Source organism: Hordeum vulgare, chromosome 1H (assembly GCF_904849725.1).
Source record: "Hordeum vulgare subsp. vulgare chromosome 1H, MorexV3_pseudomolecules_assembly, whole genome shotgun sequence".
In the NCBI taxonomy this organism is placed as follows: domain Eukaryota; kingdom Viridiplantae; phylum Streptophyta; class Magnoliopsida; order Poales; family Poaceae; genus Hordeum; species Hordeum vulgare.
In genome coordinates, this window is record NC_058518.1 from 254,245,428 (window position 1) to 254,271,598 (window position 26,171).

At 46.4% G+C, this 26,171-nt stretch overlaps 1 protein-coding gene across 2 annotated transcripts; it reads right to left on the reverse strand.

The window, feature by feature from the left end:
• Positions 1-11,348: 11,348 nt before the first annotated feature.
• LOC123430224 lies at positions 11,349-25,867 on the reverse strand. 2 transcript variants are annotated; one of them, XM_045114112.1, is made up of 3 exons: positions 24,570-25,867; positions 24,430-24,495; positions 11,349-13,925 (listed from the first exon to the last, which is right to left on the reverse strand). In XM_045114112.1, exon 3 carries the CDS (start codon positions 13,641-13,643, stop codon positions 11,967-11,969), a length of 1,677 nt encoding a protein of 558 aa, XP_044970047.1. In that variant the 5' UTR covers positions 13,644-13,925; positions 24,430-24,495; positions 24,570-25,867; the 3' UTR covers positions 11,349-11,966. The 2 variants fall into 2 exon arrangements, with proteins under 2 accessions (XP_044970047.1, XP_044970043.1); XM_045114108.1 differs by having other exon boundaries at positions 24,430-25,867.
• Between the last annotated feature and the right edge of the window lie 304 nt (positions 25,868-26,171).

The following is a 26,171-nucleotide window of genomic DNA, read 5'->3' on the forward strand; positions in this document are numbered from 1 at the left end:
TGATGCATATCGTATAATCATGCCCACGGATACTTGAGGTGACAATGAAGTATCTAGGTGACATTAGGGTCTTGGTTGATATGTGTCTTAAGGTGTTATTCTAGTACGAACTCTAGGATAGATTGAACGGAAAGAATTGCTTCGTGTTATTTTACTACGGACTCTTGAATAGATCGATTAGAAAGAATAACTTTGTGGTGGTTTCGTACCCGACAATAATCTCTTCGTTTGTTCTCCGCTATTAGTGACTTTGGAGTGACTCTTTGTTGCATGTTGAGGGCTAGTTATATGATCCAATTATGTTATCATTGTTGAGAGAACTTCACTAGTGAAACTATGAACCCTAGGCCTTGTTTCCACGCATTGCAATACTGTTCGTGCTCACTTTTACTATTAGTTACGTTGCTGTTTTTGTTATTTCAGATTACAAAAACCTATATCTACCATCCATATTGGACTTGTATCACCATCTCTTCGCCGAACTAGTGCACCTATACAACTTACCATTGTATTGGGTGTGTTGGGCACACAAGAGACTCTTTGTTATTTGGTTGCAGGGTTGCTTGAGAGAGACCATCTTCATCCTACGCCTCCCACGGGTTGATAAACCTTAGGTCACCCACTTGAGGGAAAATTGCTACTGTCCTACAAACCTCTACACTTGGAGGCCCAACAACGTCTACAAGGAGAAGGTTGCGTAGTAGACATCAAGACCCCCTACTTCTTCTCCTTCCTTGGCCTCCCCCTTAGATGGGAGGAGAGTCCCCCTCTGGTCCATGGCCTCCATGGCGGCGGATGGGCGGAAGCCCCTCCGAGATTGGATATCCCTCTCTGTTTTCTGTTGTTTCCGCCCTTCCCAGATCTGGCCCTTCACGGTTTCTTAAATCGGAGATCCGTAACTCCGATTGCGCTGGAATTTTTACACAATTTTCCCATAAATTATTTTCTTGCGCTAGAATAAGGGCTCCAACCGGCGTTCGAGGAGGGCACAAGACTCCAGGGTGCGCGTGGGGCCTGTAGCGCTCCCTGGTGGATTGTGGGCTTTGTGGGCCTCCGTTTGCGTTGATTTCACCTCCCAAAAATCACATAAATTCGAAAATAATTCTCCGTAAATTTCTATCACGTTTGGACTTGTTTCGATATGGATTTTCCGCGATACAAAAAACATGCAAAAAATAGGAACTGACACTGGACACTAGATCAATAGGTTAGTCGCATAAATCATATAAAAAGTTGCCAAAAGTATGTGAAAGTTGTATAATATTGGCATGAAACAATCAAAAATTATAAATACGACGGAGACGTATCAACTGACAACAAGGATTTCCCTCCTAGGGGCCTAGATCATCCAACATGCGCCAACAAAAATCCTCTCGCGGACTATCGTGGCGATGATGGAGTTAATCCACCAAAGATAAAAAATATGATCGGGAGGACAAAAGGCCTTTGAGGTCACACGTTCCACCTCGGCCAATCTATAAATCAAGGGAACACCCACGTGTTGGCCATGCGAGATACCTAGTTTGGTGGGCCAAACACGACGACATGCGCGATTATACACACGCCCCGTAATGCAACATTGTCCAACGCGCGTGACGTTCCCTCCAGGGCCCGGGGAGCTGCTGACCCAATGTGCGTCATAGACGAGGTCATGCAGCACTAGTTCCCTAATGGGTTTAAACCCACTAATGTTGAGCACTATGATGTAACCACAAACCCGACAATGGATAGAAGATTTCCCGATGGCAGTACACATCACAAGCGGCAACGAACTTCATGCCATCAAATACCTACCATTGAAGACCAAGGGTTTGACTCAGCATTGGCTTGACAGCCTCGCCAATAACTCGATCGGTGACTATGAGGACCTCGAGGATGAGTTTTTAGCTAATTTAGAAGGCACCTACGTCCAAACCCCGGATGTCGATGACCTAGCTCACATTGTCCAAAAGCTGGGGGAGTATATCAAAAAATTCTGGCATATGTTCTTGACCAAGAAGAATCAGATAGTGGGCTGTCTGAACACAGAGCAATTGCAATACTCAAGCTTACTATCAGGAATGAATGGTTATCCACAGAAATGCGCCACGAGAACAGTGGACAATGGCGGGATTAACCCACCTCATGACCCGATTTTGTGTTCGGGGGATAATTGGTTAGCTTCGAAGAGCAACGACAACAACAATGTTGGCACCTCCGAGGTATGCGGCGAGAACGGGAAGCCTCAACACAACAGGAATAATAGACGTCGAAATAAAGCAAGCAATAGTGGTGCAGAAGATGGCGGAGTTAATGCTGACTTCGGCAAGCATTGCAACGGTAACAGGAGGAAACCTTTCCAAGGAGGGATGGGCGGCCCCATGTAGTTGAATAAAATATTTGATCAACCCTGCGACATCCATGGAAACCCCGATAAACCAGCCACCCATACCAACCGGAACTGTTGGGTGATCAAGCAGGCCGAGAAGATAGCAACCGAGAACCCAGGCAAGGGTCAACCTCGTAACGAGGACAAAGACCAGCTCGGTCCAAGTAACGCTGTCCAAAAGCAATTCCATCCTGAAGTGAAGGGTGTGAACATGATTTATGCCACCCACCTCATAAAAGAAGGAGAGTAGGCGCACTCTCCCTGGCATTTATATCGTGGAGCCCTATGTGCCAACATATAGACCATAGTCAGAAATCCAGATCATCTTTGACCTACGTGATCATTCGACCAACGTTCGAGACATCGGAAGGCGGACTTGGTCCTTGACCACATGGTTGATGGCTTCCATCTAACCCAAGTCATAATGGCCGATAGCAACAACGTCAACCTCATATACAAAAACACTGCAAAGAAAATGCTTTTGGACGAAGCATGGATCCATCCTAGTGGTACCTTTAAGGGTATCATACCGAGCGTCGAGGCGCGGTGCCACCTTTTGTTTTACAATGTCACATATTACATTAGATCATTACACTTCTAGCATTATGTCCCCAATTTCATAGCACCCATAACATCGCTTCTTTCATAATGTTGGTAAGTAGAATCATTCCTGGTGAGGTCTTGTGGCTAAAAACACCGACGTTCCTCTCATTCCCAGTAGTTCAAGAAGTAAGCATGGTGAGAGAGGACATCACTTTTCTATTTGGGTCCCTTGTGCTAGAGAAGCCAACCGACCACTCTTTGATTCAGCGCTCCAAGTGTGGAAGTGTAAATGCTGTCAAGTTGGATCCAATCCTCAACCTTATCACATAGCCTAAGCATGAATCAACATTTAACGAATAGGTGATTGACGGATTCTTGTTCTCTTTTCCCTAAGGGGCAAATGATACAATTGTGCCAATCTCTCTTAGCCAATCCATCAACGGTCCAAATCATTTTTTAATAGCCAACCTAGGAAGAACTTAATGCTAGTTGTAAAATTCATTGAGTTTTTTTCTAAATAGGAGAGGAGGTGCAGCATAGTAGAGACTCGAATTTTTGTTGTCACCTCGGTTTGCAAGTTCACCATCGAATTGCAACTACACCGACCCTTTTTTCTCCCCTCTTAGTTGCAAGCCCACCATCTACTTGCAAACAATCTCTTTGGACGTTTTCTTGTTGCCTTAGTACAAGCACACCCCTTGATTTTTCGAGTAAGTCATCCTTTTTAATTCTTCGTCTCAATTGCAAGTCCATCATTGGCTTGCAATTTGGCTCCAACTTTTTCTCTTGCAATTACAAGTTCACATTAATCTATAACTGGGTGATCGACCTATTTTTATGTCACACACAATTCCATCTTAAATACGCACAATATAGGAAAATAATTCTATGAGACCGGGTCTCATATTGAGGCCGGTGAGACCCATCTGAATGGATGCCACCTGGCCACCTCAATCTGAAAGCATGACTCCCACCAGCCGTGAGTTTTCAATCCCAACTATTCATTCCTGTGTACGTATGGTAAGATGTCGGTTGACAAACACATACGAAACTATCACATCGTGTTAATTAGGGTTCATAAAAAGGAATTACTAATTAGGGTTCGCACCCATCGTCCTCCTATTGCTCTCTACCATGACGACGCCCAACAACCTCATCGCCGACGACCACGCGGCACCAGACTACGTCTTCGAACGACTTCGTCGCCAACTGCCATCCGAACTGCTCTCGACCATGGCGGTCGCATGCCATATTGTTGGTCATGCGTACTCCTCCTCGACAACGGATATGAGCCAACACGTCGTCGTTGGCGGTGGAACCAGCTCCTCATTGACGGCTGTCGTGCGCCAGGACACATCAAACCGTTCTATGCTGATGCACTCGTTCATGACATCGCTCGCAAACTGAATGACACTCAACATGGTGCTCCTTGACTTGTTTTGAGTCCTCTAGGTTCGCACCTACATGGATTTCATACAGCTAAAAAATTGAAATCTCCGCAAGAATTGTCCGATTGTATCTTAGGTTGATGGGCTAAGATGTAAGGTTGGTTCTGTTGTATGTACTCTGAACTCCTTCTTAATCTCATAGTTTTTCATACAAATGAGACACATCCTTTTGAATCATATCCTTTTGTATATACAAGCTAGTTTCTTCACCAACTCAAAACATGTTCTGAAATTTTAAAATATCTTTTCATTTCTAAAAATTATGTTCACCAATTCAAAAATGTTCACATTTTAAAAAATGTTCCGATTTTTCTAAAAGTGTTCTTGTTTTTTTAAATAGCCGGTCCCAAGCCCGGGTAAAGGAGGAGGGTTGTGATAGGCGTGGCGAGCCAACGTGAAAAACCCAGCCACTCTTATGGAGATGAAACCCAAAGGAAACTCGTTGGGGCATAACCCTCTTAGCGACGCGCCACATCGGAACCCGGGTGTGGTGTCAAATGGGCAAGGGCCGGGCCGTCACCCCCTTGGTGGCGCGCCATATCTTGATCTGGATACGGTGATAAGTGAGCAAGGGTCGGGTCGCCGCATCCTTAGTGACGCGCTGCACCGACGCCCCGGTGTAGTGAAAAATGAGCAAGGGTCTTCGCATTTGACTCGACGAGTGCGGAGGGTAAGGAAGTTAGCCGAGCCTAGGAGGATACGCTTAGGTAGCTGGAACGTAGGGTCCCTGACGGGTAAGTTACGAGAGCTAGTTGATACGGCGGTGAGGAGGCGTGTTGATGTCCTATGTGTCCAAGAGACCAAATGGAAGGGACAAAAGGCGAAGGAGGTGGAGGATACCGGCTTCAAGTTGTGGTACACGGGGACAACTTCAAACAAGAATGGAGTAGGCATCTTGGTCAACAAGAGCCTTAGGGATGGAGTTGTGGATGTTAAGAGGCAAGGGGACCAGATGATCCTTGTCAAGCTGGTAGTTGGGGACTTAGTCCTCAATGTTATTAGCGCGTATGCCCCACAAGTAGGCCACAATGAGAGCACCAAGAGGGAGTTCTGGGAAGGCCTGGAGGACTTGGTTAGGAGGGTACCTATTGGTGAGAAGCTCTTCATAGGAGGAGACCTCAATGGCCATGTGGGTACAACTAACACAGGTTTTGAAAGGGTGCATGGGGGCTTTGGCTATGGCATCAGGAACCAAGAAGGAGAAGATGTCCTGAGCTTCGCTCTAGCCTACGGCATGGTTGTAGCTAACACCCTCTTTAGAAAGAGAGAATCCCATCTAGTGACGTTCAGTAGTGGTCTACACTCTAGCCAGATTGATTTTGTCCTCTCTAGAAGAGAAGACAGACGCACTTGCATTGATTGTAAAGCGATACCTGGAGAGAGTGTTGTCCCTCAACATAAGCTTGTGGTTGCTGACTTCCGCTTTAGGATTCGTGTCCAACGGGATAAGCGTGCCAAAGTCGCTAGAACGAAGTGGTGGAAGCTCAAGGGGGAGGCATCCCAGGCTTTCAGGGAGAGGGTCATTAAGGAGGGCCATTGGGAGGAAGGAGGCGATGCAAACTTGATGTGGACGAGTATGGCGACCTTCTTGCGGAAGGTCGATGTAGAGGAGTTTGGGGTGACCAAGGGAAGTAGAAGGGAAGCTAAGGACACCTGGTGGTGGAACGATGAGGTCCAGAAGGTTATTAGGGAGAAGAAGGACTGTTTCAGATGCCTATATCTGGACAGGAGTGCAGCTAACATGGAGAAGTATAAGGTGGCGAAGAAGGCAGCAAAGCGGGCGGTGAGTGAAGCGAGAGGTCGGGCATATGAGGACCTCTACCAACGTTTAAACACTAAGGAAGGCGAAAGGGACATCTATAAGATGGCCAAGATTAGGGAGAGGAAGACGAGGGATGTCAGCGAAGTCAAATGCATCAAGGATGGAGATGATCAGCTTCTTGTGAAGGATGAGGCAATCAGGCATAGATGGCGGGAGTACTTTGACAACCTTTACAATGGAGAGGTTGATAGCTCTACCATTGAGCTAGACGACTCATTTGATGATACCAGCATGTGCTTTGTGCGACGTATCCAGGAGTGTGAGGTTAAGGAGGCGTTAAAAAGGATGAAAGTAGGCAAAGCGATGGGTCCTGATGGTATCCCCATCGAGGTGTGGAGAGGCCTTGGAGACATAGCGATAGTATGGCTAACTAAGCTTTTCAACCTCATTTTTCGGTCAAACAAGATGCCCGAAGAATGGAGGCGGAGTATTTTAGTACCAATCTTTAAGAACAAGGGGGATGTTCAAAGTTGTACTAATTACCGCGAAATCAAGATGATGAGCCATACTATGAAGCTATGGGAGAGAGTCATTGAACACCGCTTAAGAAGGTTAACAAGCGTGACCAAAAACCAATTTGGTTTCATGCCTGAGAGGTCTACCATGGAAGCCATCTTCTTGGTACGACAGCTGATGGAGAGATACAGGGAGCAAAAGAAGGACCTTCATATGGTGTTCATTGATTTGGAGAAGGCCTATGATAAGATACCTCGGAATGTCATGTGGTGGGCCTTGGAGAAACACAAAGTCCCAATAAAGTACATTACCTCATCAAGGATATGTATGATAATGTTGTGACAAGTGTTCGAACAAGTGATGGCGACACCGATGACTTTACGATTAGAATAGGGCTACATCAAGGGTCAGCTTTAAGCCCTTATCTTTTTGATTTGATGATGGATGAGGTCACAAGGGATATACAAGGAGATATCCCATGGTGTATGCTCTTTGCGGATGATGTGGTGCTAGTCGATGATAGCCGAACGGGGGTTAATAGAAAGTTAGAGTTATGGAGGCGGACTCTAGAATCGAACGGTTTTAGGCTTAGTAGAACTAAAACTGAATACATGAGGTGCGGTTTTAGTGCTACTAGGCACGAGGATGGAGAGGTTAGCCTTGGTGGGCAGGTGGTACCGGAGAGAGACACGTTTCGATATTTGGGGTCCATGTTGCAGAAGGATGGCGATACCGATGAAGACGTGGGCCACCGAATCAAGGCTGGGTGGATGAAGTGGCGCCAAGCTTCTGGCATACTCTGTGACAAGAGAGTGCCACAAAAGCTAAAAGACAGGTTTTATAGGACAGCTATCCGACCTGCGATGTTGTATGGCGCGGAGTGTTGGCCAACCAAGAGACGACATATCCAACAGTTAGGTGTAGCAGAGATGCGCATGTTGAGATGGATATGTGGCCACACAAGGAAGGATCGGGTACAGAATGACGATATACGAGAGAGACTTGGGATAGCACCGATTGAAGAGAAGCTGGTCCAGCATCGTCTCAGATGGTTTGGACATATTCAACGGAGGCCATCGGAAGCGCCGGTGCATAGCGGACGGATAAAGCGTGCTGAGAATGTTAAGAGGGGTCGTGGTAGACCAAACTTGACATGGGAGGAGTCCGTTAAGAGAGACCTGAAGGTTTGGAATATCGACAAAGACTTAGCCATGGACACGGGTGCGTGGAAGTTAGCTATCCACGTTCCAGAGGCATGACTTGGTTTCGAGATCTTATGGGTTTCAACTCTAGCCTACCCCAACTTATTTGGGACTGAAAGGCTTGATTGTTGTTGTTTGTTGTTGTTGTTCGTGTTTTTAAACATCGCTTGAAATTTCAAAAGAGGTACACATTTTTTAGTTTTGTTTTTACAAATTTAGACAATGTTCAGGATTTTTTGATTTCTTCACATCTTTAAAAAATGTTTAGAAATTATTAAAATTATTCATGTTTAACAAAAAATGATCATAATTTGGAAAAATGTTTGAAACTTGAAAAATTGTTTGCAAATTTTCATAATGTTTAGTTACGCGCTAGCGCTAGTTTAATAGCTACGCGTTATTATTTTTTCACTATAAATTAATCGGTTTCTATGACTTATTTTCTTCGTCCTTGATACTACATTAGTGTTAAAAATATTTGTATATTATGACACGATGGGAGTGTAAAATATAAGGTCCGCGGTTTGAACCATGGTTCATGGTTAGATGTGAGATGTTATTTTAGTCTAGTTGTGGGACATAGTCGGAAAAAAAGAGGAAACAGTACTACGCCTTCTCCTCCCCAAATTTTGCCTTCCTCCAACGCTCCCACTGGGGTCGTCGCCGCCGTCTCAGTATCAGCGTCGACGCAGCCCGCCGAAACTCGCCGCCGCCGTCAGCTTTATCCCTTACACTGCCCCCCTGCGCAGTCAACTCCGCCAGGTACTAGAACCACCTCCCCCTTTTTTCTTCAACTCCATTTCGTACTGTTCGACGTGTGTGCGTTCGGGCGCAACCACGAATTTTTGACCCGTAATCCAGTCTGAATGACGAGATGAAAACACAAATTTGAGCAAATGGGTGGTACAGTAGTACAGTACATGAGATTAACCAAAGCGCGCATATCCGCGGTTTAGAGTCTTGGCATCAGTTGCGCTGCAACCGTGCTGTTGAACACTAGCTTACTGACGGCCGGAAGTGCGTCACGGCCAATCTTGACATAACTTACTACAGAGAACAGTACTACAATGCTAGGCATTTTAGAAGGTCTCCTTGTACACTGCTACAGATAGGCATTTTAGAAGATACCTAACTTTATTAACTACTCATAGAACAGTACTAAACAACTGCAGATAGGCATTTCAGAAGATCTCCTTGTACACTATGTTCTTCGCCATCCCTTTGCTTGCACGTTCTTCGTCGTTGTCGGCGATCAGGATCTTCAGGCCATGCCTATTTGTTACTCTGGAGACTGCCACATAGAGTTGCCCATGAGTGAAAACTTGCCTGGGCAAGTAGAGGCCGACCTTGTTCAAAGATTGTCCCTGGCTCTTGTTGATTGTCATCGCGAAGCACATGGACAGAGGATATTGCTTTCTCTCTAGTACGAATGGCCATTTAGGCTCAAATGTCAATGTGATGATCCGCGGGATGCATACCTTACTGCCGACGTGTGCTCCAGTTATGATCTGTGCTTCGATGACTCTTTTTCCAAGTTTTGTGATTGTCATTCTAGTACCGTTGCATAGCCCTGCGCTTTGATTGATGTTGCGAAGAAGCATCACTGGCAGACCGACTTTGAGCTCAAGTAGGTGATCTGGACATCCTGGATGCTTTAACTTGTTTAGAAACTCTGTAGTATACAACAATTCCATTTCATGGTTGTAAGACATCGATCTGCTCACACTGTCACTGCTCACATATGTCACCCTGTCACCTTGGATTTGACCCATAATATCCTCATTGATCTCTTTGACAGTCTCGTTCATTGGACACAGTATCGCTCTTTCTTCTAGGAACTTCTGTGTGCAGAGATTGTCTTGGATGTCAGGATAGGTACTTTGGATGATTTTTGTTTTCGGATCATCTCCGCTTTGTAGCAGAAGGTCACTGGGGATAGTTACATACTCCTTTTGATCTAATAAACATGCATCTCCATTGCCGATTTTTAGTATCCATTCCGCAAATTCTGCAGTCTTCTGCTTCTCTGCTTGATCATTGGACAAAGAATTGAGACGCATATTTTTAGTAAGCTTGAATACCTTGAAATATTGCCAGAGGTATGAGCATTTGATTGTTGCACTTATGGTGTGCTCCCTTCTTCCCTTTGGCACAACCGGGAGGATTTGTGGGAAGTCCCCTCCTAGAACAACTGTCATGCCGCCGAAGGGCTTGTTGCAACTGTTCTCATTGGTGAACCTGAGCACATCTCTTAGACTCTTGTCAAGTGCTTCAAAGCATTTTTTGTTTGCCATTGGAGCTTCGTCCCATAGTATTAGTGACGTCTTCACTAATAGATTAGCCACCTCAGAACCTTGATTGATATAGCATGTAGATTGACCTACCAGGTTGATTGGAATATTGAATGCTGAGTGTGCTGTTCTACCTCCTTGAAGCAGAAGCGTTGCGATGCCAGAAGATGCAACTGCGAGTACGATTTTTCCCTCCGATCTTAGCCTTGTAGTGATAGCTTTCCAAAGGTATGTCTTACCTGTCCCTCCATAGCCATCCACGAATATTATTTTCCCTAATGATTGATCTGCTGATTCTATTATTGCATCGAAGGCCTTCTTCTGATCTAAATTTAGTTTTTTCACTATTTGCACGTGTTCAGCCTTCAACTTGTCTTTATCATAGTTCATTTCTTCATTTATAAGCCTGTTCTCGATTTCATTTAACTCGGACATGTTTGCTAGCTCTATTCCAGGGTAATTCTTTAATGATCTTCCAGCTTGTCCCATTTGCTTCTCAATTTCTGTTAAAGTGCATTTTCTGTTGTGTGAAGGAGTGAAGGGGTGTGGAAAATTTGTGATCCAGCTTGGTGTGTGCTGTATGTCTTTAGAGAGTGTCTCCCAGTTGGATTCCCATAACATCCCTGGGTCAGTAACCTCACAGTAGCACAAAATAGTTGCAAACAATTGGCGTAGTTGCACCCCAGATGCCCATTCTGATGCTTCCTTGATGCACTCAGTCCACTCCTTGTCGTCCTCAAGAAATCCTAGCGCGTGACATGCAGATTTGTATGACGAGTGCACGATTCCGTTGACAGTCCTGATGTCTTCAAATGTCATGCAACCCTTTGCAGTGTTGAGGAGAACTCTGAGATAGTACCTTTCTCCGCTTGCAGGATGAGCATTGTATATCCTGCCAATGTTCCTTCCTGCTCTCCGCCTTGTCCACTTCTGTTTTTTCTTATCCCATGTCCATCTTGTAGGAAACTCTAAATATGTTAATTCTCTCGCATCTTTGTGTATTTTATTTGTCTCCATCCACTCAGTAAACATAGTGATACTTGATCTTGGGCGCTGTATTATTTCTTCTAGGTTTGTTGAGTCAGGAAAAATGACTTGTTGCTTGTTCTCCTCATGGAACAATAGCCTCTGAACAGATGGTTGCTGGTACTGTAGAGGAAACTTGAATATTCGCCAGCATGCTTCAGTTGCTGTTATGTATCTGCATCTAAGGTACATTTTAATCTCATCATTGTTTTTTGATTTGTCTGTTTCTTCAACCATTGCTGTTGCTTGGTTATCTCCTTGACGGATATCCTTAAAGAGGTATTTGATTGGCATATATCGATCACACAACTCCACATTTATGTGTGCTTGGAATTTTACCAGGAGATGCTTGTTGTATGGTACAACAAATCCATTGTTCAATTTGACTCCTCCCTTATCTATCTGGCGGCCATTATCTCGTCTCCTGTACCTTGGGAAGTTGTCTTCATCAACGACCGTCTCATCGCAAAATTCTTTTGGAAAGTAGTTACTGCACATATGTTTTTCCATGCAGGGTGACTTTGGATTTGCCTCTCCACATGGTCCGTGCATCATAAAATTCTTGACAGCTTCAAATGTTTCTGGATCCCTGTCCTTATCCGGGATTTCAGCACATATAATTTCATCTGTTTGTGAGGGCTTGAGACGCTTCCCTTTCTCTTTTCCATCAAGGAATATTAGTATATGGGCATGTGGGCGTCCTCTCTTCTGGAATTCTATTGTGAAGATGACTGCATTTTAAAAAGTTATATCAGTAAATTACCAGTCATAAAAAAGTGCAAACATGTATTACTGGTAAGTGATGATTTACTAATACTTACCTGCTTTAGTCTTCCCGAAATGCTGTTTACTTTTTATATCAAACATGAGCTCTTTTAGTTTTATCATGAACACTCGAACTGCAATATCAGGTCGTTCTGCTGGTTTCTGGTTCCCGGCTTCATTTAGCATCAACTGAATCTCAGGCCAATTAGGGTTGCATGTGAATGTTACGAACAAGTCAGGATATCCAGCCCAACGGCATATTGCCATCACATCTTGGTAGTTCTGCTCTATGTTTCGAGGACTTCCTGTGAAACTTGCTGGGAGTACTATTCTCCTCCCTACTTGCTCTGCTAGTGTGTCTCCTTTTCTGAATGCGTCCTGTAGTCCATCATAAAGTTCTGTCCTTAACTTTCCTTGATTTTTTCTTACCCAATTGAGCCTAGACTGTTCGATGCATGTATAGACATCTACCATGAACTGCATTGATAGATTTCCACATGTTAGCAGCAACATTGACTGACCTGGGCGCTGTTGGAGATGGTATGCATAGTATTCCAGCATGGTGATATATTTCTTGTTACTTACACCTTTCTTTTCGTTGTATTTGATTCCAAGTCTATAACCATCTTCTCCATATGGGAAGAGCAACGGGTACTGCATGGCCATGAATTTTGGATGGATTTCTGAAATCCTTTTAGGTTTCATATCTTTGTACTCGAGAACAAGGTCACGCCCATAATGTTTTTGGGTTGGATCTTTGACTATCAGCGCAGCAACTTCTGATGTTGATGGCATGTTATCTTTCCTTCCATCTTGATCCCTGTTGCCAAGTAAACGAAGAGTGAAGTTGTTGTAGTCACCTTCTTTAAATCTATCTCTTGCCATTCGAAATGATTGTGCTAGTGTGTTGTTGTTGTCGAGCATGCTTAGTAGGCCATTGACAATTGTTTCATCTAGTGAGACATCACGTTTACCAGATCTTGATGCTTCCACCCTGTTCTGGATCTCATTATTTGTGTCATAGATATACAACTGCTGGAAACGAGGCTTATTTCCTTCTTGAGGTAGCAGGGTGCCTATCTGATGGCGATTCTGTCCATTCATTCGGAAAACATAAGGTCCACGTTCTTTATTTATTTTCTTATCTAAAGTCCCCCCCATTGATGTGAATGCAAACATGGAGTTGTAAGACCTAATGTGTTTTCTGTAGTTTGCTGATCTTTCCCCTCCATCTCTTGTCAATAAATGCGTAAGGTATGGTGGCGGTTCTTTCAATGATGGCAAGGTAACCTGTCCTCTTTTGCAGCATATCCCAAATGTTGGCTTTGTTCGTCCGCAAGCTTGTACTCTTTCTTCATGCCACATAAGTGCATTGCAGTGTTGGCAGATGTATGTTGGCCTCCCGAAGTTCCATATCTTACTGGCATTAGAATTATCATCCTTGCCTATTTCACCATTATTGGTTCTAGCACGTTTTCTGCTCTTCTTGAGTTGAATTTGTGCTTTCCTCTTCATTCGTGCTGTTCTTGTTAATTCATCCCATCGTCTTCGTTTCATCATCCGGTCAGCCATTATTGCACTGTCTACAACTGATGATTCTGTCACTTGTGCTGGCTGATAGTTTGAATTTGCCCTTAACACTCGGCAATATAGGCAGGTGCATGATTGTTTCAATATCGAGTCCAGCATCTGTTGATTCGTTAGATTGATTTTGCCCTTCATGATTTTTTCAATATCTAGTCCAGTACATGATTTTTTTCAATATCGAGTCCTCGTTTGCCCTTAACACTTGGCACTGTCTACAATTTATTTTTGTTTGGACCTCTTCTGCAGCCCATGAGCATATTGTTCTTCCGATAGATTTTGTAGTGATCGTAAATTATACTGGTATTCCTACTCTTTCTGCTCTTCCTGAGTTCTGGTCATACTTTTCTTCCACACAAACTTTCTAATAATTCTTTTGACTGGCTCTAGTTGTGTTGGTCCCTGTTGGCAATTGCTCGCCTGCACACAAGTGAGAATTCGTTAGATTGACCAAAGCAGAATAATGTGCTAGATAAGCAAAAGTATGTAAGGTGCATGAATGGTCTTCTGAGCTCGATATAATAACTCACAGTTCTTTTTATAAAATATATGAGGCCAAACAGCAAAATGAGTTAGTTAACGCAACTCTTTCAAAACTATAATAAACATCCAGCAGCTGACTTGATTATATATAAAAGTCAGCACATCAAGTTAAGTCCTGCTGAAGTTGGCAACAATTTAAAGTAGTGTTGAAGATGGCCATAAAATTCAAATTAAACCCATGTTTTTGCCTACTTGTCTGCTTCAGTCATTTGTTCTTCAATTGTTGCACGAGGGCAGCTATTTTTAAATTGTTAAGATAAACAGGCTCAAGGCTTGTGAAAGGAACTAGTACTAGAGCTATGTGAACTTTGATTCCCAATTCAAAAATAGCTGCATCATCCTGATGGGTACGTGGCACCCAGGTGCGCAGCTCTTCTACAATCAAATCTTCTTTTCGCGAATAAACAGAGCTTGCGTATCTTTTATTGATATAGAAGGTAGTGAATCGCACGGTGCCCAGGTGAGGATCCACGAAGAGATCATGCACGGGAAGGGAAGGAAAGGGAGAAATAGGGGGTTTCGAAAAAAGCGGAAGGCCACAGTACCAGTCTACCACATGTGAACTACTCCCTCCGTACCATAATATATGACGTTTTAGCAGTTCATGTGAGCTGCTAAAACGTCATATATTATGGTACAGAGGTAGTACCCGGGAATGATGTTGGCCAAGCCAGTAGCGCCAGCCGCAGACCATGGCGAGCCTCTTCCTTGAGGAGGTTGAGCAGTCGATGCACGGATGGCACTATGCCACCGAAGATGTAGCTGTTGCGTTGTTTCCAAAGGAGCTAAGCGGCTAGAAATAGCAGCAAGGAGAGCCCTTTACGAGAGGCTGGAGACGCGGCAGAACAGGTGCTGAGCTACCAAGTCTGGAACCTGGTATACGGGGCTGGCACCACAAGATGACCTCGTACCACATCTGACGTGAGAAGGAGCACCCGACAGGCTCCTGGTCGCAGAGCAGACAGAGGGACGTGTGAGGAAGGCTGCGTCTGGCCAGACCATCGGCAGTCCAGCAGAGATCCTGCAGGGTGAGGCACACAAAGACCTTAATATGGATGTGGGCCCAGATCTTCCAGGTGAGGCGCCAATTGGGATCTTCAATCGAGCCTTGGAACAAGGCGGGGTAGCAGGAGGCAGCCGAGTAGTTGCCGGAGTCCGTCCAGCGCGAAAACAGTCGGTCCGGAGTCGGGGAGAGGGGTGTCTGCCGCAGCAGACGCGAGAGGTTAACATGCTGTACCAAGGCCGCAGGGCAGGGAGCGCCCTGAATGTCGCAACCTAGGCATGCAGGTGCAGCCCCTCGCACACGGTTTGCTGCTTGCGGTGTCGCCTGGGAACCAATGCGTAGACGAGCGACGCAATCTCAGCGATGCAGCGACCATCCACCGAATGGTCGGTCCAGAATCGGCAGGACATGCCATTGACAAGCTTCCATCTGGAAGATGGCTCCAGGCGCAGTGCGCTGCAGCCAGATCCATCTGGCGCGTAGGACAAGGCCGGAGTAATGGAGGTCATAGACACCGAGCCCACCAAGCGGGAGAGGGTGACCGCGCGGCCAGCTCACCTCACATTGCCCTCCACGAGCATCCATTGCCCAAAGGAAGCCTCGGATCACCCGATTAACTCGCGCCAAAATCAGACTTATTGAAGTCAATGGCAAGGAGAAATTGAGTGGGCATGGCAAAGAACACATGGCGGACCAGAGAAAGGTGGTCTTCAAGGTAGAGCATCAAGGTATGCCACGTGGAATTTTTTTTTCTCCAGCCTATCCACGAGGGAGAGCAGCGCTGAGGGGAGCTTGCAGATCGAGAGGGGGAGGCCAAGGTATTGCACTGGAAAGGCAGGGATGGAGCAGGCGAGGTCGTTGAGGATGACGTCGACGTGTGCAACGGATCGGGATAGCCGAGCATTTGGCGATGCTAGTGCGCATCCGGGGCGATACCAATGACACGGAGAAGCTCCTACCGACAAGGCGTCGGGGCCTGATGGCTTCACCTTCGAGTCCCTTCGGAGCTACTGGGACATTGTTAAGGACGACATTTGCGACATGTTCGACAAATTATGTGTGATAGCCTGGCTTAATAGGGATGATAGACTACTCGTATCAATGAGCAATTTCTTCTTTTCCGGGTGACCTTTCAGAAAGAACTTGAAATTTAAGCATGCTTAGCTTGGAGCAATTTCAGGATGGGTGGCACACTGGGAAGTTGGTCCCAGGTGTGCACGGGTGAGGACAAAGTGCGCGGGAAAGACTAGTGTTGATTTGTGGGTCCAGTCTAGACCCCGTCAGGAGTAACGGCCAGTAATCGGCGAGTGTGTCCGAGGCGTTACAAGTTGACATCAGAGCCGACCCTCGCAGATACACGAATGTTTGCCCGAAAGCTGTGCGGTCATGTTGTGCATGACGTTTGTGGCCGTAGTGGCACACGACATGGCGCATGTGCTAGACTGGAAGCACATGCATGTGCCAAAAGGGAATGTTCTTGTGGGCCGACGAGGACATTGGTTCCTTTGAGTGCGGGTGTATGTGATAGCCTGACTTAATAGGGATGATAGACTATTCATATCAATAAGGAATCTCTTCTTTTCTGGGTGCCCATTCAGTAAGAACTCCAAATTTAAGCATGCTTAGCTTGAAGCAATTTCAGGATGGGTGATCCACTAGAAGTTGGTCCCAGGTATGCATGAGTGAGGACAAAGTGAATAGTGTTGATCTGTGAGGTCAGTCTAGGTCCCGCCTGGAGTAACGGTCGGTAACCGTCAGTTGTGTCCGGGGCGTTACATTTTACTCCCTCAATGTGCGAGGTTTCCAAAAACCTAACGAGATGTACATCACCCTCCTCCCCAAGCGTGCCGATGCCTAGTCCTTCTTTGACTGTCGGCCCCTTAGCCTCATCGACATTCTCGCGAAGCTTTTCATCAAAGCCCTCTTCCTTCGGCTTGCCTTGCACATTGGTCTCATGGTTTCAGTGAACCAAGGTGCATTCTTTTTTCAAGGATACACCCGCGGAAAGGTGTATCAATATCATAGAAGAAGAGGCCAAAGATGGCCGATACAACGCCAAGAGGCTACACGATACAAACACGATGCCACACGGATCACAACACAACCCACACCCGCCAAGCAACAAGATTCGCCTTGCACATCCTCCCGCCATGAATGTCGAGGAGGGGATACACCGAGCTTCAACTCATCTCCGGCCGCAGCATTCATGAAAACTTCTTGTTGGTGTAGCAAACCGTACGGATACTTCACAACTTCAAGGTCCCTCGTATGATGCTCAAGCTTGACATCGCCCAGGGCCTTTGACTCGGTCTCCTAGCTATTCCTTCTCGAGACCCTTGTGCATCTGGATTTTGGGACAAGTTGGCGCGAGTGGATCACTATTTTACTTGCTACCCATGTCCTCATCAATGGCGTCCTAGGTCACCCTGTCTCGCATGCTTGTGGACTCCGTCAGTGTGACCACCTATCCCTGATGCTCTTCGCGCTTGTCATCGATGTCCTGAATTCCCCGATTCAGTATGCGGCGTAGCTAGGGCTGTTTCATCGCCTCACCTCCCGGCACGCCGCGTCCAGCATCTCCTTCTGCGGTCGTTGTCTTCTCCAACCTGACAAGTGCAATCATATGAAGCAGGTTGCGGAGCAGTTTGTTTTTTTTTTTTTTTGCAGAGGCAAAAGATTTGCCTCTTCAATTAAATAAGGGAGAGTAGAGTTTAGAGTATTTTTCAAGCACTCACAAATACGTCATGACAAGTACTCGTGCACAATGATGTTCCCTAGCTTCTTTGCGCCGGCAGTAACCCAGAGTTGCTATGTCGTTATAGACCCTGTTGTTGTGAGCTTGGCACATAACAGGGGCGCATGCAACAAAACATACTGCCCAGGCTTTGGAAGGAGTTTTTCCTTCACCTGTTCAACCAAGTAGATAATAATGACTGCTTGCAACGCCAGACCCATTATGTGTTCTTGCAAATGAAGAGCAATGTGATGCATTGATTCTAGTGCCAGGCACTTGTCACAGGCAGCTGTCATTTGTTCAGGATTTTGCTGTCATATTGTCTTTTGTGTTGAGTCTTCCTCGACAGGCAAGGGAAAGGAAGATTCTGTGACAATGCGGTATTGGTTTCAGCTAAGTCCAGGCTGCGGTTTGCCATCATTTTGCCATGATCAGTGAATAAGGCATAGAAGGATGGTGTTCAGGCCTTGGTTACCAGAGATCATACTTGGTTGGCCTGGATCACTGTCATCAAGTGCGGTGTGGTGTAGGGAGCTGTGCAATTGACCGATCTGTTGTTGTGCCGTATGGGACAGCAGCAGTAGCAGTTAAATATTCCAGGTGAATATACAAGAGGGTAGCAAATGAACTAGGATGCCTATTCGCCACTTTAGCACAAAGCTTTGGTGCAGAATAGGCAGCCAGTCTGTAATTGGTGATGCATGTGGACGGATAGCATAATGCAGACGCACTAAGCTATTGCCTATTTGTAGATCATAGTTTGAGATCAGTTCTTTTCTATGATCCTGGATTCAAACTCCATTTTTTTTTCTTTTTCTTGAACACACATCAAAATGCGTGTCATTTCTGGTTAAGACAACCGGAGGTCGACAGGAACGCTCCAATCATTTGGTTAAGACAGCCGGAGCTCGACAGGTGCCTAGAAAACTTAAGTCTTTGCCTGGCTACTCTTCAGAAACGATGTGTGCCCTCGGTGCTCGACACCCAAGCCAACCTCGCACACAAGCACATCATCATCACCAACAATGTGTACCCTCGGTGCCATGAGCAATGTGAAGACACATCCCACCTCTTCATTTCATGCCCTCTAGCTGATAGAGTTTGGCAACGCTTGGGTATTTCACGTATATCCGAGGACGTCGATGAGCTATGGGGGCACAACACTGCCACATGACATGCTGGCTAATATGTGGCCTTTGGTTCTACTAACCTCTCTGTGAAAGATCTGGGCCGCACGAAATGACATGCTATTCAGGTCCATCGACGAAAGATCTGTAATAACCCTTAGGCTTATTATCCACAAGAGCGTAAAGAAGACACAAGACCGTACGGACGAAATAGCAAAGCAGAGAAGGACCACACATCTAAACTCTCTAACCCAAGGGGAAAAAAGAAACTAAGAAGAAGAAGCAACCCAAAACTCTGAGCAAGTGAACTACTCCTATTTGGCTAGCAGTGCATGACGGTTGCTGTAGAAGTTAATCATGTTGTCTCTTTAGGATTAGGAAAGAAAGCCAAACCGAGTCCTAGTAGTATTAGGATTCCTAGTCCTAGTCTATTTTCGTAGTCCCTTGTGGACGTGTATAAAAGACACCCTAGGGGTGTTGATTGTAAAACCAGAAAAACGAAAAGCAATACAAAGCAAAGGCACGACACGGGCCTTTAGCCATCAAATCCATCGATCAGTTTTATTCGTGTCGCTAGTTACGCAAATTCCGTCAAGTAGCCGTCCGAAGCAAGAATCGCGTAGCCACGCCTGTACAGCTGCATACGCATGTTCAAAAGCCAACAATTGGTATCTAGAGCCTCGACGATCTACAATCTATGATGACGGACAGCGACGCTGAGTCGGTCAAGTCCGGCAGCGGCGGTGCTAAGGCGAACAAGAACGGCGACAAGGTGAAGAAGGGCGTCAAGTCAGCAACCAGTGGTGGAGGAACGAGCGGCGCCAACATCCAGGCGCATCGCAACATCCCCATCCAGTACCCGATGGTCACCGACGCCAACTACGGCGTGTGGGCGGTGAAGATGAAGATTATTCTCCGAACCCTCCGAGTGTGGCAGGCAATCACGGACGACGACGTCGATGACGAGTCCGACGAAGGTGCCATGGCCGCCATAGCCCAGTCCGTGCCGGATTCCGTGCTGATGACATTGGCGGAGTTCGAGACGGCAAGAGAGGCGTGGAACGCACTCAAGGAGATGAGGATCGGAGAAGATCAGGTCACCAAGGCACGGGCACAAGTGCTGAAGCGCCAATTTCACAAGTTGCAGATGGAGGAAACTGAATCGGTGAACGACTATGCCATGCGTCTTACTACTTTGGTGGGAGAGATCCGCGCGCTTGGTGCAAAGCTCGAGGAGACCGAGATTGTGGAGAAATTTTTCAGTTCAGTGACTGACAAATTCACGTACATCATCGGCACGCTCGAGCAGCTTTACGACATCGACGACATGACCATAACGGAGGCGATCGGACGCCTGCGGACGTGGGAAGAGAATGCTCGTGGCTGTCGAAAAGGCAAAGGAGGAGGTAGTGACCAACTCATGTACTCGCGCGCAGATTGGGAGGCACAAGTAGCAAAGGAAGGCGTGACGGTGGCGAAGGCTCAAGCAACACGAAGGACGATGGACAAACCGGAAAAGGCAAACCACAAGGTCGTGGTAAGGCGGGCCAATCTAAAGAGCAGAAACCACAGAACTTGGACTTGTCCGAGGTCAAGTGCTATAACTGCAATAAGATGGGTCACTTTGCGAAGGATTGTCCAAAGCCTAACAAGCGGGAGATCAAGGCAAATTTGGCAAAGCAGGAAGATGAAGGTCCAGGTCTTCTGATGGCCGAAGTTTGTGATCTCGCTGAAACGGTGGTTGGAAACGGTGGTTGTGAAACCAAGCCGGAAGGTGCTACTTCATGAGGAAAAAGTGACACCAAAGTTATCCAGTGATCAGAACGTGTCGTGGTATCTCGACACGGGTGCCAGTAACCACATGACGGGGTGCAAGGAGAAATTCCTCGAGCTGGAATACGATGTTGAAGGCTCGGTCAAGTTCGGTGATGGTTCAGCTGTGGAGATTTGCGGGCAAGGATCTGTCCTCTTTGAGGGTCTCACAGGCGAACATCGCATACTCACCGGAGTGTACTACATCCCACGGCTGCGCAACAACATCATCTCTATTGGGAAGCTTGACGAGAATGGATGCAAGGTGAATATCGAGAGCGGAGTGATGACGATCTTCGACAACCTCCGAAACGTGCTAGCTCGTGTTAATCGCACACGGAATAGGCTATATATCCTCAACCTTGATCAATCTCAACCGGAGTGTTGGCTCGCCAAGAGTGATGATGATTCGTGGTTATGGCATGCTAGATTTGGACACGTTAACTTCTACGCCTTGAAGAAGATGTCAAAGATGGAGATGGTATCCGGGATGCCAGTTATCGACCATGTTGATCGAGTATGTGACGGGTGCTTGGTTGGAAAACAGCATCGCAGGCCATTCCCTGCTCAGTCTACCTATCGTGCAAGTGATGCACTCGAGCTGCTCCATGGTGATCTATGTGGCCCTATCACCCCGGCAACTCACGCTGGAAAGAAGTATTTCTTCCTTGTGGTAGACGACTACTCGAGATATATGTGGGTCATTCTCCTACGGTCTAAAGATGAGGCGTTTGAAGCGTTCAAGAAGTTGAAGGCTGCAACAGAGATGGAACACAAGCTGAAGGTTCGCGCTCTACGGACAGATCGCGGCGGAGAGTTTACGTCGAATGAGTTCAACGACTACTGCGAGAAGATTGGCATAAAGAGGTTCCTCACGGCATCTTACACGCTGCAGCAGAATGGGGTCGTTGAAAGGCGTAATCGAACCGTCGTTGACATGGCAAGGAGTTTACTCAAGAGCAAGAACCTGCCGGGGACTTTTTGGGGAGAAGCTGTCTCGACGGCGGTCTATCTTCTCAACCGGGCTCCAACGAAGGCGGTGATCGGCAAGACTCCGTATGAAGCAATTTACGGACGTAAGCCGAATATGTCTCATCTACGGACATTCGGTGCGTGGCACATGTGAAGACGGCGGAGCCGCACCTCTCAAAGCTTGCCGATCGTAGCACCAAGATGGTGTTCATCGGATACGAGAGCAGTTCTGGCACCAAGGCATACCGTTTCTACGATCCACAAACCAAGCGTCTACGGATTTCACGCGACGTCGTGTTTGAAGAAAACCAAGCGTGGAATTGGAGCGCCGCAGCCGACGATGCTCCAAACAGTAACATATTTGCAGTTGAATTTCCAACTGATGATGATGCAGGGGAGGATGTCCAGGTGGTTGGCAAGACGCCCAACCAAGGTGACCACAATGATAGTGATCATCATGGTGCCGACACCGACGACAACACGCTTAGGTCGCAAGGAGATAGCGACAACGCCGCGCACGACACAGGCGGAGATCTCGACGACAACATCGACAACGAGGCGCATAGTGACGACGACAATCAAGATGATGGTCACGGTCACGACGACTACGCCGACGACACGGATGTCGATGACACACCAGGGTCTCAGCCGTCTTCCTCAAGTGCATCAACACCGACACAATTTGTGTCGCCTCCTTCGCAAGCCACAACGGACTCCTCAGGGCCTCGTCGCTACAAGACCCTCAAGAAAGTCTACAAGTACACAAAGCCAGTTACGCTCGAGTACTCCGGACTATGTCTGTTCGGAGTTGAGGAGCCAGCGAACTTCGTAGAGGCGAGCAAAAGTCCTAGCTGGACGCACGCCATGGATGAGGAGATGAAGGCAATTGAGAGCAATGGCACGTGGACTTTGGTAACCCGACCTCCAAACCAAAAGACGATAGGTTTGAAGTGGGTTTACAAGTTAAAGAAGGACACGGAGGGTGCCATTGTGAAGTACAAGGCAAGACTCGTTGCAAAGGGCTACGTACAACGTCAAGGAGTTGACTATGATGAGGTGCTTGCACCGGTTGCTCGAATCGAGACGGTGAGAGTGCTCCTAGCTTTGGCAGCACAAGAGGATTGGAAGGTTCATCATATGGATGTTAAATCCGCTTTCCTCAACGGCGATCTCACAGAAGAAGTGTACGTGGAACAACCCCTCGGCTACGAGAAGAAAGGCGAAGAAGAGAAAGTTTACAAACTCAAGAAGGCACTTTACGGATTGAAGCAAGCGCCAAGAGCTTGGAACTGAAAGTTAGACCGAAGTCTGGTCTCGCTCGGGTTCAAGAGATGTCCCCTCGAGCACGCAGTCTATACAAAGAACTCCAAAGGCTCAAACCTGCTAGTTGGAGTTTATGTCGACGATCTGATTATCACCAGAGATAGCGTACAAGAAATTGAACGTTTCAAGGCGCAAATGAAGAACAAGTTTAGCATGAGTGATCTGGGATTACTCAGCTATTACTTGGGCATCGAAGTGAAGCAAAGCTCCGGAGAGATTTCCCTATGTCAATCGGCTTATGCGGTCAAGTTATTGGAAAAGTGTGCTATGTCAGATTGCTACGAAACACAAGTTCCAATGGACGAACGTCACAAGTTGGGCAAGCGTAGCTCAAATCCGCCGGTGGACACCACAATGTATCGAAGCGTTGTGAGCAGCCTAAGATATTTGGTGCATACCCGATCTGACTTGGCTTATTCAGTCGGGATCGTGAGTCGTTTCATGGAGAATCCGACAACCGAGCACATGAGCGCGGTCAATCAAATTCTACGCTATGTGAAAGGCACCATTGCACGTACAAAAAGGGAAAGGAAGGATTGATCCTTCGTGGATATTCAGATAGCGACATGGCAGGTGATGTTGATGACCGAAAGAGCACAACGGGCATGGTTTTCTACCTTGGCCCGAATCCGATTAGCTGGAATTCTCAGAAGCAAAAGGTGGTTGCACTGTCTTCATGCGAGGCAGAATACATAGCGGCAAGCACGGCGGCTTGTCAAGCAGTTTGGCTGAGAAGACTCTTAGCTATTCTTGCAAAGCGGGAGGTGCAGAAGGTGTCACTGAAGATCGATAACCAAGCTGCAATCTCGTTGTGCAAAAAATCCGGTTCATCACGAAAGGAGCAAGCACATAGATACCCGGTTCCACCATATCCGGAAGTGCATTGAAGAAGGGTTGATCGAGGTTCAACATGTGAACACGAAAGACCAACTTGCCGATATTTTCACCAAGTCCCTCGGTCGACAGAAGTTCATCGAGATGAGGAGGAAAGTCGGAGTGCAAGAAGTGAAGTCAAGCAACAAGATTAAGGAGGTGAATGTAGAAGTTAATCATGTTGTTTCTTTAGGATTAGGAAAGAAAGCCAAACCGAGTCCTAGTAGTATTAGGATTTCTAGTCCTAGTCTATTTTCATAGTCCCTTGTGGACGTGTATAAAAGACACCCTAGGGGTGTTGATTGTAAAACCAGAAAAACGAAAAGCAATACAAAGCAAAGGCACGACACAGGCCTTTAGCCATCAAATCCATCGATCAGTTTTATTCATGTCGCTAGTTACGCAAATTTCATCAAATAGCCGTCCGAAGCAAGAATCGCGTAGCCACGCCTGTACAGCTGCATACGCACGTTTAAAAGCCAACAGTTGCATCAACCATCTAGAGAAAACTGGAGTTATGTGTTCTTCATGCACTACCTTCAACTGTTCCCAATGTTGTCCTGCTCGTGAAGATGCATGCCCTGGAAATGAGAGATTGTCCGGCTGAAAAGGATGAAGCAAGATATGAGTCCATGAAAGAGATCCACGGCTGCAACATGTTTGTGCAACTGGCTTACTTGGCCTTCTTCTCTGCAGCACCGCCGTTGAACTGCTTGAACACAGCTTTCTTGGCTATCAGCTAAACTCTGAACTGATTTCTTGCTGCAGCTGATGCATCCATCCTTCCCAGATAACACTCAAGGCAGTCACCACAAGAAATATTGGAATGTGGCAGTCTAGCAGCGCAAGCCAGAGAGTGATTTGGGTCTAGTGGAGCAGCAGCACCTGACGCTGTGAGTGCAACCAGCCACCCCCCTTGTTTTGCATCCCATAAGTAACTGATGTGTTCTCCTACAGTCTGATCTCGTCACAGAAAATAGAAGCCCTTTTTTTAGTGGGCCAGGGTGTCTTGTTTGGTCTAATCTCGTAGCCACGTGTTGAAGAAAATGACACGTAAAATTACAGAATCTGCTTTATTTCGAAAGAAAAAAGAATCTGCCTCAGCCTCTCTGTTCTCGCCAAGATGTCCATCACATGGCTGTGCCTGAACCCCTTTGGAGTTTGGACTCCTTCGGTGCCGCATGCTGAATAGTGAGATTCCCACTGCAGCAGCAGCATGGCAGGTCAAGTCTTGGGATAAAATCACTGTCTAGCAAACATGAGCATAAAATAAACCGGTTTGAAAAAAAATCACGATCTAACCCTTTTTAAAACGCCACAAGCCGTGGCGTTGCCGTCCCACAACAAAACACCAGACTAATGTGGCGTTTCAGACCACCATCAAAACGCTAGTCCTCTGTGCCGTTGTTGTCCACGACCAAAATGCCAATCACCATGGCGTTTCTAGGGCCAATATCAGCCACGGGCTGCCCATCGCCCACCAGCCATTCTTTCTTCCCTGCGAGCTTCTTTGAAAAAGTCCTCTCTCCTCCTCCCGACCCCCCTCCTTCAATCTCCCTCCTCCCTCAACCATTTTGTCGGATCTTCGGGACAAATCGAAGAGGCCGGTAAGCTCCTCCAATCTCTCCAATTACTTTTTGCAATAACTTTGTATTTGTGAAGCTTTTTTTTTGCTACATTCATATCTAAACAAATCTAAGACAAGAATTTTGGGACGGAGGGAGTAAATCGAAATTTGTGATGGTGAATGCCTAGGTTTAGTATAATCAAATTTGTGATGGTGAATGCTTAGTTTTTTGACACTAGGTGTAACCTAGGTTTTGGCACTAGGTGTAACCTAAGTTTTCAAGTGTGATGGTGAATGTATGTTGTAAAAGTATTTGTTCATATTATTTAGGATGTTTCAGCCGGATAAATATCCGGGCCTTGATGATTTCTACGAGTAGAAGCATCGTGCGGTGCTAGTGGAAAGAGGGAAGGTAATTATCCGGGCCTTGATGATTATCTTTATATATTGGTTGATTTTCATATTGTGACAAGTTGAGAGAAGTAACAAATTATGCGTTTGTTTGTTTAGGTTCCTCCACTACTTCGGTTGAGGGGGCACAACCGAATGAATCTTTCTTATATGACCCTCGGTACGAGTCTTATTTTAGAAGAATGGATCTTCTTCAGTTTGTGCTCAACTTTAAAGGCACACGACCATGGTTGAACGCCACGGCCCTTACCTCCCTTACAGACCGTTGGAGGCCGGAGACGCACTCTTTTCACCTTCCTTT

What these genes read in the sequence shown, in the direction of transcription:
- LOC123430224 (XM_045114112.1), bottom strand. Translation starts at nt 13,643, where the DNA reads ATGAAGGGCAAAATCAATCTAACGAATCAACAGATGCTGGACTCGATA.